A 19,187-nucleotide genomic window follows, 5' to 3' on the forward strand; every position below is an offset into this window, starting at 1 on the left:
AAAAATACCAAGAGAAATGAGGGGTTCTCTGACTCTTTGTGTCTCTAAGCTCAGATGCATTTCTGGGAGGATACACTTCAAGCAGACAAAGCATTAGATTTGTATTCAGGCAGAACAGGATGTTATTTAATGTCTTGTGAAATGGAGAAGACAGATTAGAGTTAGATGAAATGGTTCCATCATGCTTAAATCTGTGAATCCATGAAATATGTGTTCTGAAGAATCAAACTACACTGGAATGAAACTAAAACCCGATTTTAAACTGCTATTTGTATTACAAATGCGATTACACAAGAGACTCCTTCCAACAAAAACAAGTTCTCTTGGGTATTCTTAAATGAGCCTGACAGTAGTGGAGACTCTGCTGTCTTCAGTGAGATTTAGACCAGGTCATTAATCCCAGAATGTTTTTACCAGGCACTGCAGGGGTTATCCAGCTATCACCCAGACCAGCTATCTCATTCTCGATGGCTGTAACTGCAAGCTTGAGGGAAGATGGAATACACAGCACAAAAAGAGTTTCCAGTCTCCAGAGAATTGAACAGCACAGTCTTGCATTTAGAAATACCTTAGATGCTCCTATTGTAGAGTAGGATGTACAGATTTATTCCTATTCAGGCTGCATGGCTCTTGTTGACTATCAAAGTCATGGTATTTTAAAATGAATGTTCTGAAAAGGTATATAAGCCAATAAAGAAGGCACAAGAAATACAGAGATAATTAGATTTTTTAAAATTAATCTAAGATGCTAATTAATACAGAAAAGGCTAATCTCTAGCAGGAAAAGAAAAAAAAAGTTTTGCATTTGTATAATATATCATAATGACCTTAAGTAGTTTCCAGTTACAGTAGAGCATTTTTTGTGAAACAGCTTAAGGCCAAATTTTCTCAGATTAAAATATACCTTTTCCAAAAGAGATTACAAAATCTAAAAGTTCTCAGGCAAGGGCCCTGCTGGGAAGAAGAAAGGAGAGCAAAGACCACGTTACAAAATATATGCACACCAGGAACAAAACTAACGAGAGAAGTATGCTTCTTCAGCCTGGAGAGGAGAAGGCTTTGGGGCACCTAATAGTAACCTTCCACCATCTACACACAGGTTCTCAAGAGCACAGAGTCAGGCTCTTCACAATTGGCCCTGCAGCAGTTGGTATTGCTGGAAAAGGCAGACAGGTTTTCACACACACAAGCCCTTCTTCAGGTCCGATAGAGAAGCAACATACTTCAAAGCCTGAAGAAGAATTTCTGAGAGCTTAGTAAAACTGCATTTAGACATAGGGAAAGCAACTATTTTTTCTGCCAGAGATGGTCAAAATTATACTTGAACAACTAGATAAATAAATGCCATCAAATTTATCTCACACTATAGACCGTTTCTACCTACAAACCTTCTTTTGACTAATTTGTTTCATGTTTGCAGATTTTCCTTCAATATACATTCGTACTCTAATATGCTGTCTTTAAAGGGCAAGCAAAAGAAAAAGTTCAGTCTTCTCAGATTCTCTCTCATATTTCTTTTAATTGGTACTAGAAATAGTGTTATTCTCCACATGGATTAAAAAGGAGCAGCAGTATAAGATGTACACTGCCACTGTGTGATCACTGAAGTTTAATGACAAGACACAAAAGTGATGAGATATTCCTGGATGCAACTCCACATCTTACAGAGACTATGTAGCTTTTAAGCGATCATTTTTCCTTTGTGCTCCTCTCCCTTTTCCCTTGCATTCTTTCTCATTCAGTGTTTAAATGTTCTTACCAATGAGTTCTCTTTCATCTGCTGCTTGTGCAGTATATTAGTATGTTAGCAGAAACACTAAAAATTAAAAGCAACAAAAAAGCTGTTGCTTGAGACAGTCAGCAATAATGGAATGTTTCAATCTAAATGGTTGACATCAGAGGAATTAAACAGGATCTAATAATAGAAAGTACCAAACATTTGTCGCCAGTACTTATAACAGCTGTTTATGTAGGTAATAGAAATTTAAAATTTCCATTAAAACATCAAGAATCTAGCAAAAAGTGTGCGTGTATTTGGACGCAGATATCGAGTATATCAAATTTCAGCTACAGAATGACTTAACTGGCAAAAGCCAATGCTGAAGTTAAGGTATTTTAAAGAAAATAATTTAATTCTTCTCATCTGAAACAATGCCAAATGAAAACATATTTTTAGAAGTTTTCTTTTTAGTGCGCATTGTAAAAGGCTGAGAAAGAAGCGGCCAAACTATTCTTGAGACTGTCATCCATTATTAAAAACTTTACCTATGTGTGATAGAATGGTTCAGTGTTCAGTGCTGGCATCTACTGAAGAGATCTGGATGACGAAGCACATTCACAGTATTATTATATATATATATATATAAAAAATTAGAGTATATTGATTTTCTTGGGAACTGAAATACAAATTTCTGAAACTGGAAACTTTAAAATATACAATGGGCTGGCACCTCAAAGTTATATTCTGCATTATTTATTTTTATTTTTGCTACTAGCATCACACTTCCCATAATTGAGCATAGGTTTACGAATCATTCACTCTAGTTCTTTTCTGTTTATAATACAGACACATGTATGAGATGTCTCTGTAACCAATGCTGTGAACTTTGGAAAACTAGCAATCTGATAACATTTTTATGCACATAGGTGAAGGAAAACTCTTATTATTTAACAATGCACTTATTCATAATGGCACTAGTTTTAACTTAGGCAAAGGTGCTAGAAAATGTAAGATTTTCTCTCAGGAACTGTTTAGGCTACCCATCCCCAAAGGAATGAGCCAGCCATGCCCTTTCTGCTACATATATTAAATTTTTGTGAAAGCACTGTACTGAGTTTTCCACATAAGAAGTTTGGGATGTGTTGAGAATGAGATTCCACAGATAACTACCAAAAATTCAGCTTATTATGCAAAGTAGCATTAAAACCCAAAAGCTTTCATATGCACATATACAATGGGTCATATAAGTACAAAAGTGAACATTTCCTTTGACTATTAAACTTCCTAGCAAAAAAAATACGTATACTGGTAAAAATGGAACCATGTTCTGTATTCATTATGTGGCTTACAAAATTGCTGTCATGCTCAATGCAGTGCAATTATAGTTTATATTTTAGAGCTCCACTGTAAAAGTTCTCATTACCCTCTCAATAACCAATCAATTCAATGTTCTGAAATGCTTTTATTTTGCTATGATATTTACCTTGCATGACATTTAAAAAGTAGACAAGACCAGATTAACTGACAAACTAATGAGAATATGTTCTACTTTTGTTCAAATCAATAGTCTAAGATTCCCAGAAGGGAGTACTCCAGTAAGGAAATAATAAAATATTAAAAAATAAACACATCTGCTTTATTATCTTAAAGAAGGTCAAAAGCAAAAGGATTTATAATACTGTCCTCTATGACAGATATAGTTTATATCAGATCATATGAAATCACAGCTACATCACCAAAGGTCTTTAGAACGTAACTTGTGACCTAATCAGCAGGCTTTACGTAAAAGCAGTAGTAGCACTGTGTTTAAAATGTGTGGGTGGGGGGAAAAAAAGCCCACAGTCCTATACAGGAGGTTTTACCTATGTCATTTTCTTCCCTGATAATCCCTAATTTGCTGCATGAACCAGTGTTTCAGGAGAAATACAAAAATAAGCAGAGAAGAGTTAATTATAAAGCCCTTCTACTCTTAAATTCAGTTTTCTAATGCTAGCAAATCCGTCCTATAAAGGGACTTTTTTTTAAATAGAAGCATTTATCTAAGCAGGATCTATCAAATTTGTACCTGGGAAGGCAGTTTATTCATGTAGTTGTTATAATGACATTGATGGTAATTACTTTTTTTTATTAGTATGTACCTCAGTTTTCTTGCATATACAAAAATGGGTCTCTGATCCAAGGTAAGTGACTTAGAATACCAGAGTAAGCTTCTCATGTAAATATCTGTTGCACCTATATTTGAATCATACAATTATACACCTATGGACTATACGAGTATTTACACATTCACCAATATTTAGGAAACCATGTTCAAACAGCAAGGAACACAATGGTAAAATGCCTTCCTTCAACTTACCATACAGAACTTGCAGAGTAAATGACTTTTATAGGAACTGATGAGACTGTGTCTTTTGGATGAATTATCTTAGAAATAATTGAATTTATATACTGTCTTCCTTTCTTTCTATCTTTCATGACACCAGTGGTCATCATAACAACTTACTGTTAGTAGATTTTAAAGCATTTGTTGCAAGCAATGTTCATTGCATAGAGTGTGATTTTAGAAATCCTATAAAGTTGGCTGAACTAAAATTATTGCATCACATTACAATGCCTGAAAATAGTATTTTGCATAGGTGTGGCTATTCCTGCATAAATATCAAAGATCAGTCTTCAGATGATACAACAACTACATAACTAAAATACCTGGAAACTGGACAGTTGGATATCAATGTTTTGTTGTTAAGGCCAAACAAGTTTTAAGTGGCAACATCCACAACATTTTACACAGATTGCAAAAGGCAAATTGAGATGACCGAGCTATTTCATATCACTAGATTACTAGAAATTCAGCATCATCAAACAATTTTATCCTCAGCTGCCTTCTCAGAAATGCCTGAGCAGTCATTTAGTAACACTTAAAAAAACCCATGTTAAGAATTGTGAAATGACAGTTATAATTGGTGTTACTGAAAACAGTTAAGCAAAGATATTAACATGTGGATTATAAAATTTTCCTGTATAAGAGATTTCCTCCGAAACACTTAAAGCTTAATAAAACTATACGTAACGGAACTCAGCATCTTGCGACAGGCAGTGTCAGGCAGACTTGCAGTGCTACAAATTCTGCTCCATGTATCTTCTGTCATATACTCATCACTGTTGAATAAGCTTCTAGATAAACAGGAATGCCTTCAGTTAATGCAATCAGGCTCACTAGGAAAATAACTATCATTTTACTAGATACATTTCTAATGAATATGTAGCATTCATTAAAATAACAGATTTAAAAGAAAAAAACAACATAAAAGAAAAAATTCAAAAACGGATGAAGTGTAAACTCAGGAATAGATTTTTCTGAACAGAGGAAAGAAAGGGAGAGAGAAAGAATAATTAAGGCAGAGAAATAACAGGTAAACAGAGTTTATAAGCCCCACTAACATTCTACAGAGGATAAACAAAGCTGCTTTTTGGTGGTGGTAGAGATTTCTTGGGCACATTGAACTTCCAACTTAGCAAGTGCATTTCTGGAGAGCCACAGTTGCCCAGGCACAAGACAGCATGAGCAGGCTGGAACTAATCTGGACCTGTTGGCCACTCCAGCAGGTGAGATCAAATCCTGTGATCACATGTCATGAGGGCCATGTTCGACTCTTGATATATCTCAAGAATATACAGGAAAAAAGACTGGAAAAGGTCTTCCTCCCACACCTCCATTAACTCCAGAAACCACACCAGGACTACTGCTTTGCCTTATTTAGGCATCCAGTTCCTTTTTTCCTTCATATGCAACAGATCTATCATGAGGAAACTATCCAAACTTTAACAGAAATGTGAAACAGATGTCAGTTCCCAGAATTAATCAAAGATTTTATTTTACTTCTAAACAAACTTTGGATTATGCACTCTGTCTTCAGTGACTCTCAGATATCGTTATTTAAACTTTCTTTTTTTTAATCAGTTATCTACACATATTCACTTTATTTAATATTTCATAGTTTTTAATACCGATTTAATGTTTAAGTGAGGGGTACACGTATTTTTATACTTCTCATAATACTTACGGGTCTTTCGAGCAGAATCTTCTACAAAAAGAGAAGAAATGTCTTCATCCACCCCTGCTTCATTCTTTGCAATACAAGTATATGCTCCTGTATCTTCATAGCGCACATTGCTGATGTGAACCTCACTGCCATTTGCTGAAAGGAGAGGAAAAATTCAATGAGCCGACATGCTACAGTGCTTTCAGATTATACATTTAGAAGGCTTACTCTGCTCATACTAATTAAACCATTTTCATTCCTGAGTTCATAACTTGGAGGAATGCCAAACTAATCCAAAGGTGTTCAGCTGGCTAGTGAATTACATGCACTATTATTCACCTCACAGATATCCAGAATACCTCAGCTGATTTTGCACTTCGGAGCCAAATATCAGTATGAGGTTTTAAATATGTTTAAATGACTATGTTTGTATTTAAAATCAGGTAAATGTTATATTTTTATTATGTTGCATTTGGTCGCTTGACACTATCACTGGTTTTACACAAAATAACCCAGGTTTCCATGGAATTAACGGGCTAAAATTTCAATATAAATAATAATTTTAATAAAAGTATTTTTTTTTTTTAGTAATGAGAGGCACCTGATTTTGGTTTTGTGTGAATACAGTGTAATGACAGAAAAAACAGGTGCACTGGAATTTTACACTTACATCAGTGTAGGAGTCTATGGAAAACACTTCAGGAAATGTATGTCAGCTTGAGCAGGAATGTTAAACAGTCCAGGCTTCACAGGCAAAGGTCTTTCAAATAATGTGATGCAAATAATGACATGACTAATGATTAATTGCATTTTAAGTATAACATACTTGTTAACTGTGGAATCTATTTTATAAAAACAGCTTTGTAGTTATTCTAAAATACAGACCAGAAGAGGCACGGGGTTATGGTGCAATACCCTTTCTAGATTGTCATTTGCTTGAAGCAACTACATAGATAATTTAACTCAGGAAAAGCTCAGGGAAAATGCAATGATGTTTTTCAAAACTTTGTTTGAAATAAGTACATTCAAGAAAACAGAATTAAATGTATTTTGCTTAGAGAAGGACCATTCTTATTTATTTATTATAAATATATGATACAGATATGAGGGGGAAAAAATTCCACTCAAATCCCTACAGGAGAAACTAACAGAATATTGCTAGAGAAGAGGAGTCCACCACTTTCTACTCATAGTAGAAAGTGTTTCTGCAAGGCAGTTTTTTGTGCACATCCAGAAGAGAGGGCCTTGGAAGAACAGAGGACTATAATGCCTATAGGGAAGGTAAGACTCTCTTCAGAGAAGCATTTGCTGTCTGCCTGCCCCACTGTTTCTTATGCTGCAGCCTGATTGCTGTCCTATCCTTATAGACATCCTGGTTTTGCAGACGAATGAGAGAAGGTTTTGAAGGGAACACTGACAGCGTGAAATTTTTTTTCTATGGCTGATGAAAAATCACCAGAAGGACTGCAGAACCTAGGAAGTTTTGTGCTGGGCAGGTTCACTGAATTTGCTCAAGATTCGTAGAAGATTCATAGACTGGCCTTTATTGTTAATTAAAAGTAAGACTTTCCTTTAGTTGGTGGTGTGTGTGTGTGCGCACAGTGTCTGTGCACTCCCCTGGAGCTCTGCTGACACTCCTCAGGAAACAGTGATCCATTTCAGGTATTTGTCCTCCTGTTCTTCCCACCATCATCAGGTCCCCAAATCTCACTGATTCTTATCATCCAAAAAAACTTCTGTTTTTAACTGAGCTGCAGTAGTTTGATCCATATTCTGATCTAAATGTAAATCTAGACTCATTAAAAAGAACTAGATTAACATAAATGAATTAGAATAAAATCTTTACAGATGAAAGCACTGCTTCCCAATTTAAATATTAGTGTTGAATACTCATTGAATGGTATTAATATAGTTGTAGTGACAGATTCTAATACTTTTTTGGGACTGGGTCATGGGCTGCTTGCTCTACTCAAAAATTGCATATTTTTTAATAGAGAAGAGCATATTGAAATTTACTGGCAATCCTGCCAGTAAGTACAACCATCACTCTAATAAAGAGAAAGCAGAGAACATATGCGTCTTGGGAAATAACTAGAAGAAGTTTTCTGAAATGTTTTAGCTTAGACTTCAACCGTTGGTTAAAACAATGAAAGAAGGACTGCTAGTATGGAAAGGATGCACTGATAAAGCATTTGCAACATGTAGAAAACAATAAATATGCCTCTTTACCTTGAAGAGTTAACTGTTTGGATAACTTTGGAGTGATATCAATTCCATTCTTCAGCCAGCCAAGTTGTGGGTTGGGAATACCTTCAGCATGGCACCGCAGGCTAGCTGTCACACCTGGCTCCCTTGCCTGGCTCTCTGGGTAGACACGGATGACTGGTGGAACTGAACACAGGAAACAAATATTATTTTGTGAAGAAAAGTATTATCTTCATTTTAAGAAAAATGACTATAAGCAATTCTAAAGACTCCTGCAGCTATATATAACAACACACAGATGTGGTATTAATCACATATTCCACAACATTCAATGCTGAACTCTGTCACAATACATTTACGAAGCAGAAAAAATGTTCTGTGAGAAAAATCTCTTTTAACTGCCTGTGGTATCAATGACAAAAGCCTGTAGCTTGTCCATCAGCACCTCGAGGTCCTTTTCTGTCCAGCTGCTTTCCACCTGGGTGGCCGCCAGTGTATATTGGTCCATGTGGTTATTCTTCCCCAGGTGAAAGACTTTCTACTTTTCTTGTTGAACTTCACGAGGTTCCTGCCAGTCCACTTCTCCAGCCTCTCAAGTTCCCTCTGAATGGCAGCATGACCCCCTGGTGTATCAGCCACTCTTTCCAGTTTGGTGTCATCTGCAAACTTGCTGAAGGTTTGCAGATGCAAACCCATCACTCTGCAAACCCAAACTCTGCCCCATCATCCAGATCATTAATGAAGATGTTAAGCAGGACATTTATAAGAGTAGTCTTCCGAGTTTCATTGTTATTAATATAATAGTATATAATTATATTAATAAGTTAACATAATAATATAATTAATATAACAACAACATATAAGAATTGTTGACATCACTTCTCCAAAATTTGAAAACTTGCTGCAGTATATGCTTACAACTAAAAATCTGCTGCATACCACACACCAGTATTGGCAGAGAGAGGGCATATGAAATTACAGCGGACATATTCCTATTGGTAATCAATGATTAAGCAAGATTTAAAAATCTTGCTGTGTAGATTTTTTTAGATGAATAATTATTGATCTTTTTAATTATGTATACAGAGAACTTGCTTGAGGTTGTTTCTAACAATAAAAAAATTAACTGCAATGAAGGTTAAAGAAGCATATTTCGTATACTGTAAAGTTTTGTTTAATGTAGCTTTAAAAATGTGGAATACTTACCTGGTGTCACAAAACACAGCTGGGTAGAGGATGAAGTATCAGTTGATAATGAAAGAAGATAACAAGATCAAAAATTAACTGTGTCTATTTTGGCATGAGATTAAATATTTTCAAATGCTATCCAACTGTTTACAAGAAATGTCCCAGCATGCTGTCCTATTAGAGCAAAGAAATGCCTCAGGTTTCTACACTGCAAGAAATACAAAAATGTACTCTATCTCAGGATGCAGAAATCAGTAAGTTTCAGGGATATTTTAAACCCAGTTAGAGATAAGGGTCTTTTCAAATAATATACATAGAAAATCACACATAAAACCAATATGCAAACTGCAAAAATATACTAAAAGAACATGGAAGAAGATTAAGAACGTGAAAATTATTTCTGCTAGTTTCTGAGAGCAAGAGCATCTAAAATCAGGGATTTAAGGTTTCCATTAAGTTTCTGGAACTGACTTTGCTTTTATGGATGCAGATCTCTAGTTTTCATCTCAAGCCTGACATTCCCATCCCTGTTCCCCCTTCACTTCTTCCTTGTTCTGACTCCTCTCGCATAGGATCTGTGTATTCCATACTGAGACCTTGCCTTCCCCACTGTGTTCATCACACTGAGCCCCACTCGACTGGCTGCATCCTCGGATGGCCTGAGCCCCTTTCGACACCTCAGCTCCCAGTCTGACTCTTCCTCACTTCCCAGGCTCCAATTTTCATGTCTGCCCTGTTCAGCATTTTTTTGACAGAAAGTCCTTTAGCAGACTACTTCATGCTGCACATTTCCCACTGCATCAGAGCCAAATAGTTTATTTCTTCACCTTTCCTTGAGAAGAGCAAGGAGCTCCATCTCCATAGAATCAGGAGTGCCATCATTTAACATTCTTGAGCATCTCAAAACACAAACATATTTAAGGACCAATAGCAAAGCATTGAAACTCATTGCATTCTGAGACCCTATGACAGGATATTTTCTGTCTGGTTTGTGCTAGTGAAATACACTCATTGCATATAAAAACTTACAGGAATTAAAACTACCACACCTGGACAGACTTCTGCTTAGTGCGTGTGAAGAGAAACTTTCTAACAGTCCAATTTTGGAGAATTTTAATTGAACAGAAAAAGGAAAGTATTAGTTTAGCTTGAATGAAAGACAGATAACATTTCTGGGGCAACTTTATTCTTAGCAAAGTTTTAGAAAATATTAAAACTGAAATAAAATACTTCCCAAACAAACAAAAAAAATCCAACTCTGTATTACAAGATGCTGTTGTTGCTAAATGAACTAGTCAATACTTAGGAGTTATGAAAGGGAGGACCTGCTCAAGCAAAAGCAGGTTTGAATTTTCTTCTGCCATATCATATTTCTGTAGAAGGTCCTGTTCCCTTTGGCAGTGTTTTCCCAAACACTGAGATATTTGCATGACAGTGGAGCTTATTTCTTGCCTTACCTCTCCTGAATTTGCTGCCATGTCCCACTATCCACAAACTTGTGTCTAATATGTTACCTATACAACTAGGAAATTTTTCCACTCTTGTTTTGCATTATAATTTTTTATTTCATATTACCCCGGAGCCTACCTGTATGGCTCAAGAACTGCACAACTAAGGCATGCAGACAATTAAAATATTAGTGCAGGTGGGCTTAGTCTAAAAAAATTAATTTGATATGACAAGTTTCATCTAAACTCTTTGGGTTCATTTCAATCACTTTTTTGTGTAACTGACTATAAATATTAGCAGAAAGCAAATCTTAAGTGCTGACTGTTTTAACATCTTGACCTAAAAAAGCCTACTTTATAAGGGAGACATCATTACGTAGGTTAAAAAGGGAGGGGAGAGGAGACATTGCATAATTGTATTTAGCAGAATCATACAGACTATGTAACTGAATGAATCCTATATCCCCATCCCCCATCATTCAATTCAAAAATCTATGTGGGATACGGGGATGTGGGAAGAGGGAGAAAACAGTCTGCTCAAGCTGCCTGGAATCCAGGCAGAATGCATGTGTTTAAGAAAGAAACATAATATATATAGTGAACTGGGTTCTTCTATAGCTGTATATGATAACTCTCCTTTTCCTTTGGAAAAAACAAAGGTGGTAAACAATTCTTCACTCACTATAAATCACTGATTCATATCTGGCTGAGGGCCTGCACTCTCTTTTCTGTACTGTACGCTACCAAAAAGTTTGGTTTTTTTTAATAAGTCTTTTGTCTTGGAACTAAGGTGGGGGAAATACTTGTCAACTCGCTGTACAAAACTTGCCTTGTAAAGATTCAGGGAGTAGGATAATATTGCTAATACATAAACAGAAAGAAAAATGTCACATTGGTGCTACATATATGTTAAGCTGATTTGTAACATATTCCTTAAACATATGATTTTTAGAGCAGGTTTGGATTTGAAGATAGAGTTCCTTTTTTATTTTAATAATATGGCAAATGACATTTGTTGTTGTTGTTGTCTAGAAAGACCTTCAAATTTACACTTTGAAAAATCTAGGCTAAAACATATGTGCTTGTAAAACAGAAAAACTGAGGTATAAAAATAATATTAAAACTCAGCTAGGTATCATGTCTATAACTGCCATCATGATCAGTAATATTAACACCTGTGGTTATGGCCAGCATAGATCTTTAACTTCAGAAACATTGAGTTAATGAGAAAACACAAACTTTCTAGATATTTCAGCTTTTTCAACAGCAGTTTTCAAGGCTTTTTTTTGTCAGATGTAGATGTCAAATATTTTATATATACATACAATATTTGCAAACCAGTTGATGTAAAACATATAAATAATTTTTATAAAAATGTATATTTTACACAAATGGAAATCAAGAAAGAACTTAAAATCTAATTACATTGTTTTCACTGAACCTTTACAGATCTTTGTGATCAGCAAAGCCTCATTATCTCATTAACCTTTTGTCTGACTCTCCTGTTAATATAACTGTCATTATATTAATTAGTCATTATCACAGCTACAAGAACTGACCATCATGCCAGTGCTTAGGAAGATTACCACTTAGACGTACAGAGCTAAACTGTGGAAGAGCTGTTCATTTGACCTTTAATCTCGATGGTTTTAACTCCATTTACCCACAATATGCACAGCAAACGATCCTATTGCTCAAAGGGACTCCTTTCTCTTTTCCCTCACACCCCAAAAAATCAAGAGTGTTGGAAGATACCACTCCAGTGCCAGCTTGTGGAACAGCAGCTATCTGAGCAGAGCAAACATGGACTAGTCAATTTGTTTGGACAACTTTAAATTTATATGAATGATACAGAGCAGCAACAGAAGTGATTGCCTTTGGCACCATAAAGCTTTACAGTGGTTTTACAGATGAAATATACAATTTCCTGACAGACAATTCATCACCAGAAAAATCTACAGTTGTCCTCCTTCACCTATCCCAAATTATATTTCTTGATTTTCCAGTCTTACAGAAAACCTTTTTCAACTTCAATGCAGTTTTCCATCATGTGCTGAGACAGAATCCTTGTATTTTAACTGTTGCAATACACCTCTTTAGGATTTTAACACACTGGAATAGGTAGGGAACATGTTGACAAAAATATAATTTTGTTAACAAATTAGGGTAAACCAAAACACATGAAACAGAAGAGGAGAAAGTTGGTCAAGGACCTTCTAATGTCTTCTTCTAATAATTCTGACATGCGTGCAGAAATTAAAATAGGAGTAAACTTCATTCTTCTCACTAGTTTAGCCAGTATTTGCTACCTGACTTTTTAAATGACAGAATATAATTCCTGAAGAAAAATTGGAAGGAGGAAAAGATGTTGATGCCAAGTATTGGCACAGGGAGGACACTCCATTTACAAAGTGTTGGGGGTGGAAGAGGTGGAGAAACTGGGAAAAGAATATCAAAAGAGATGGATAAATAAATATTGTAAGACAGTTTCCCAGAGAAACGCAATGGTGGAGACAACAACTGCAGTTAAGTTTTGTCCAAGTACAGAGCCTAGGAAAGTGGTCCTTAGAACTTGAACAGATGTAGAAAAATGTAAAGATCAAGGTTTCAAATCCAGATGCCTAGAGTTAATCTACTAAAATAATGGTTAGTGCATATTCCAAATTTCAAATTAAATGCAACATTCTTAACATGACAGACCTATGCACTCATTTTCCCAGCGTGTTCTCCAAAATCACTAAATTAATACTAAAACCTACTTTATCTGTAGATATATATATGTATATATAAAACCACTTATTATTCTGCAGATAATGTGCTAAACATCTTCACAGGTGAACAGTTCACACGCAGAGGATGTCCTCTGATGCATTTTTACTCCTTTTAATAACTGTTATTCATATGGAAGTAATAAATGAAAATGATTATATTTTATTGTTTTGCAAGGTTATTTACAGGAGAACAATAAGGAAAAAAAAAATGTATCTCTCTTTCTGTTAAGCTGTAACACAATATAAAAGAAGTAGAATACCAACAACATATCTGCTCAACAAAATACATATCTAAGTCTCTTATGAATTGGTAATTACAACATTTTTCCTTACCATTCACTTGGAGAATATGAGTTTGATAGAGCTTATCATAGCCAGCAGCATAACAGGTGTAATTTCCTATATGAGTTGTGGTAACCTTAGTAATGTACAAGGACCCATCATCTCCAAAATCCTACCGGGAAAGATTAAAAACAAGGTTATCATAATTATGCCTGCATCTCTACAGTAATTATGCTTGTTATCTTGGCAACAAAGCTGTGATGCAAATATCAAACATCATAAATATTAAAACAGAACAGCTGATAGTAATCTGAAACCTGAATATTACATTTGTGAATGGCAGAGTTGTTTGATCTTGCCACATATATTCATATAATCATAGAATACTTTGGGTTGGAAGGGACTTCTAAAGGTCATCTAGTCCAACCCCCCTGCAATGAGCAGGGACATCTTCAACTAGATGTTGTGTCTGTAAAAGCAAATACAAGTTTTATTTTAACAATTAATTAAACTCTTCAGAAGTAAAATGGTTGTATATTTAGTTAAGATGGTTATGTACAGAAGAAAAGCTATTTTGGACTGGATCTAAAAAGACAGAAAAACTAAACCTCTGCACAATTTAACAAGGTAAATCACATCCTGTGGAAGTGTGATCATCCTTTGAAATGAGCAGGTATATGGAAAAAAAAAATCCTAACTTTTCTTCAAGTTTGAGTCATTATTTTTAACTTCATCCTTTTATGTATCTTTAATTGGCATATAGATTCCACTGGATCAGAGTGCAGAATCTTACCCTCATTTTGATTCTGAGTTCAATTCTCAGTTCATTTTCAATTAATACAATATCATTTAAAATTCACAAGTTGTAAACTATTCTGATTATTGTAAAAATGTATGGAACAATTAATAGTCAGTGTTTTATTTTTCCTTGTTATTTTTCATGTCTGCAAGAACCATCCTAAAATTACAGTCCTTGTCCAATCTAGCTTCTTCCAGTCTACATCTCACAGATTCTAAAGTGTGTACAAATCCTGCTAGAAGTTGGTTTTTCTACATTATATTCCATGATTTACTTTTTCAAGGTCAGTTGTTGACAGTTTGTTTCTTTTCAGTCTCACCTAGCAATATTTATTGTTATATATGCAATGTATTTTACATAAAACAGTGATTAAATTATTTGAACAAAGAATATAAAGTAGAAATGTAAAACTATGAAAAATTACTTTCACTCTAGTAGATAATTTCTACTGTAAGATATTTAATTCAGAAATTAAAGTGTATAAATGATGATGAAAAACATGCAAAACATCATCACTGTTTCATACTAGGAAAAAGTATGCTGGATCTCCTACGCTATGTAGGTCAGCCCATGTTCTGGGAGGGAATCCATGCTCTATAATCGTATGCCTAAAGTTAATACAGTCTGTCATAAACTCAGTCTTCTTATGTATACAATACAGCTTTATTTTTATCCTAAACTTATTAATTGCAGGCTTATAGACATTTTATACTCCTTAACATAAACTCTAAAATGGCCTTTAAAATCTTTACACAACTTGAAATATCCTCTCCTTGTGACTAACCATAGGATACGGTATTATACACACAAACACATTATAATTATATGCAACACAAATATTCAAACACACAGAGGCTCATACATGGAGTCCAAAGTACCCAACAAGTGTCTAACTCATTAGAACAGAGATAATCACCAAACTACAGTATCTATGTGTCTCATTTGACTCAGTCATTCATTACAGAAGAACTACTTCTATAAACTGATTTCAGGAATCTGGTATTCTTGAAAGCAACTGTTATTGGTATAGACCATAGCAAAGGAGACTTCCAGTACATCAGCCTCTTCCACTTCTGTTTTCACTAGGTCCTGTGCCACACTCAGCAGCAGGCCAATATTATCCTTAACCTTCCTTTTGCTGCTGATATAGTTCTGAAGCTCTGTAGAAGCCCTTCTTGCTGTCCTTCATGTTCCTTATCAGATTCAATTCCAGGTGGGCTTTGGCTTTCCTAATCCTTCACATTCAAATATTTTCTCCACGTTGTTCCTGGCTCACCTGTCCTTACTTCCACCTTTCTTCCTTTTTATTTGAGTTCTGCCAGGAATTCCTTGTTCATTAACACAGGCCTCTGGATGACTTTGATTTCCTGTTCATTGTGATGGACCATTCTTGAGCATAGAGGAGGTGATCTTTGAAAATCAACCAGATGTTAGACACCTCTTCTTTACAGCATGGTCTCCTACAAGAATCTTCTAAACATATCCTTTAACAGGCCAAAGTCTGCTCTCCTGAAGTCCAGGCTTATGTTCCTGCTTTTTGTCTTGCTGCTTCCTCAATTCTACCATCTCATGGCCACTGCAGCCATGGTTGCCCTGACCTTCCTATCTCCCACCAGTTATCCATATTTCTAAGTATGAAGTCCAGTAGACCATTTCCTTTCACTGGTTCCTCTACCATGTGTATTAATATCATGATTAAGACATCACACTCAAACTAGAGGTAAACATTAAGGCATTATAAAAATGTTCTTACAGTCCAACTTACTTGAACACAACTCTAGGAAGTAATCAACATCTGCTGATGTTAGGGGAGAAGGAACTAGTAGTGTCCAAGGTGAACAGCCACTGCATTGCTTAGGTTTTTATTAACTACTTACATGATTATATGAGAAAAAGATGTATTAATGTTGAGCTCTGTAACAGAGAACATAGGAGTATTGGCTAAATCATATTTGAATTGCCAGTTTTCAGAACTCTTCAAGATAATCATACTTTAGAGTATGACCAAATGTACTGTTTAAGAAAAAACAAGAGCATTTATACAAGAGACATAAGAACTTTTATAAACACATGTATTTAGACTAGTGAAATCTCCTGTGATACAGCCACGTCACTGTACTTTCTCTTTTCATAGTTGGGACTCAGGCGTCTTTCTTTTCTCCCTTTCCATCTTTAAGCTCAAAATTTTACAGATGTTTGATAGGAGGAAACATTTGTATTGCTGACATTATATCTGCAAACAACAGTATGAAGCTCTGAAAGTAAATTCTTCTATTCTACATGTCAATGATAGAAAAGGGTATGAGCTTTGAACATCTGAAACTTTCTCCTTGGTCATCCTTCTTGATCAAACCTGTCTGTAACTGACTGTGACATAGGTAAAAAAAAAAAAAAAAGAAAAAGTACAAAAAGAGTCATAGTTAAGTGAAGGTGGCTGTCCAATAGCCAAAGGAGATTAAAAACAATCCCCTCAAGTTTAGCACAGAGATTTCCCTGGGTTCAGCTCATCCTTTTTGCCTAATGTATGCTTTATTATCAATGAAAGAGAAAAAAAAGGGGGGGAGGGCAGGGCCATCTAAATAGGTCTTTAAATATGCATCACAACATTGAACCAAAAGAGTTTTAGAAGTACCTCTTTCCTTACATCATAAAATACCCATACTAGTGCCACCCTACCACTCTGGGATGCATTCCATAGCCCATTTCAACAAAGGTCACCAATTTTAATGTGAGTAATACCCAGACATAACCGGAACAGAATTCTTGCATCACAGAGACTGAAGCTGCAGTCATATGAAGCATTACAGAGGGGTAAATCATCTTGAGTTTAAGAAAGGACATGTAATTTAAGAAATTCTTTGGCTGAAATTGCCTGTAACCTTTATATATACATTCTGCAACTGTCCCAGAACTACTGTAGTGTCGGTGAACCTCAAAAGGATAGCCTCCCTATATCAAGGGGAGAAAAAAAAAATCTACATTAACTCAGAGATGCTGTTTCTCTTATGCTTTTCAGTTAAACTTGGCCTCCATTTTTTTTAAAAAAACAAGGCAATATTGAGGTCCTCGGCATCACACCAGTGACAAGCAGCAGATCTTTGTTTTCCTCCATTGTTCTGTGAAAAATAATGAGGTCCAGCAGAGCATTTCCTTGTGTTCTACTTGTGTATTTTTGATTTCATATTGAGCAGCAATTGGCAAGGAAAAAGTAACACAGACTTACCCAAGTTCAGGTAACATATAATGGCCAATGCTTGCATAATGATCATGGTTTTAGCTATACATGTGACATTATTGACTGAATGTGTGACTCAGTCTGCAAAACCATTTACCCATACCTCCATTGAAAGTTAGCCCTGAAGAAAAACTTTTTTTTTTTTAAATTTTGAGAGGGAACCTACAGGGATATTTATTTAGGAGACAGTCACATTTTTCAAATCTGTTACTTAAAAACTCTGAGAAAGAGGTTCAACACTTTCTATGTACCTAGCTTCCCTATTATGAAATCTAAATTTATGTTGCTATAATTTACTTCCATTATGTACTGCCCTACTTCCAAAGCAATTGGAGAAAAACCTGGTAGTTTTTTCTCTTTTGATTACAGTGAAACTCACATTTAGCCTGTTATCCACTATAACTTCCAAATGTTTAATTTAACCAATCGTTTCAGATTATATGCTGATACGAGAGCTAATTTTAAGTTGATTTTCCTAAATGCAAAACATGGCATTTTCCTTGATGGATGATTTCCTATACTTTTTCATCTATTTCTTTAATTTGAATTTATTAGTCTAAATTAGTGCTGTCTTCAAATACAGTAAGGCTCAGCTGCATTAAAATTTATAAGTATAGCAAACATACTGCATGATCACGTTGACAAAGTTACCTGCTAGTGACCAAAGCTTATCCTGCTTTGGTCCAGTGTGGTAGTTAGCTTAGGTAGAACTTGTGTGAAATTTGGTTATAACAATAGAGGTTAACTTAGCACAAGCAATCTGTTAATTGGTGTGAAAACACCTCTGAAAAGACAATGAGATTTTGAGGGCTGAAGACCGAGCACTGGTGACGACAACAGACAGTTGTTCGTGCTGAATGAATTTGGACATGCCAATCAAGAGTTAAATATTCTCTACCCAATCTTGTAACTGATAGTGCCAGGACAGAGACCAGGTCTCCCAAGGGACAGACCACACGGACATGCGAGAGACTCAGTGGGTACACAGGGGACAGCTTTAACAGGAAATAAAGACACTCAAGGAAAGTGAACCAAAGAGGCATTTGGGGGATCCCACACCCCAGGTTCGGGACTGCTCATGACCCAGATGGACGTGCTATGCTGACCTGCTCAACTCTGGACTAAGCCAGCTCCCATGCTGTAGGACAGGGAAGACACATAATGGGCTGCCACACTCACCCACCCCACTCCAGCTTCTCTTCTGGACTGCACCGTGTCTCCTGTGGAACAGGGAAGTTGCATAATTTGTGAAACCGCATGTATCTGTGATTTAAGTGTTTTGGTATCCAAGCCCATTTAACCTCTGTGCTGTCAGTTTGGTCCTAAAAGGCAACATCCCAGCAGAAAACAGTTTAGTTCCTTTGTGCCTTTATATTTATAGAATTCTTATATGCATACCATTAAAAGCAACTCAATCTTCATTTCTTCAAAAAGTTTTAACTTTCTCTGTAAATTCCTCAAATTCACAGAACAGTCTATCAAAAGCTTTTAAAAAC

At 35.7% G+C, this 19,187-nt stretch overlaps 1 protein-coding gene across 3 annotated transcripts in view; it reads right to left on the reverse strand.

Annotated features, from left to right (window-relative positions):
• Window positions 1–19,187, reverse strand: part of FSTL5 (follistatin like 5) — a 274,054-nt gene that overhangs the window by 51,120 nt on the left and 203,747 nt on the right. For all 3 annotated transcript variants that reach the window (XM_065633872.1, XM_065633873.1, XM_065633870.1), the window contains exons 7-9: window positions 13,709–13,829; window positions 7,993–8,154; window positions 5,785–5,919 (exon numbers count right to left, since the gene is read on the reverse strand). In XM_065633872.1, the coding sequence (XP_065489944.1) occupies window positions 5,785–5,919; window positions 7,993–8,154; window positions 13,709–13,829 (418 nt within the window). The remainder of the gene's footprint in view (window positions 1–5,784; window positions 5,920–7,992; window positions 8,155–13,708; window positions 13,830–19,187) is intronic.

This window comes from Caloenas nicobarica, chromosome 4 (assembly GCF_036013445.1).
Source record: "Caloenas nicobarica isolate bCalNic1 chromosome 4, bCalNic1.hap1, whole genome shotgun sequence".
Classification (NCBI taxonomy): Eukaryota; Metazoa; Chordata; class Aves; order Columbiformes; family Columbidae; genus Caloenas; species Caloenas nicobarica.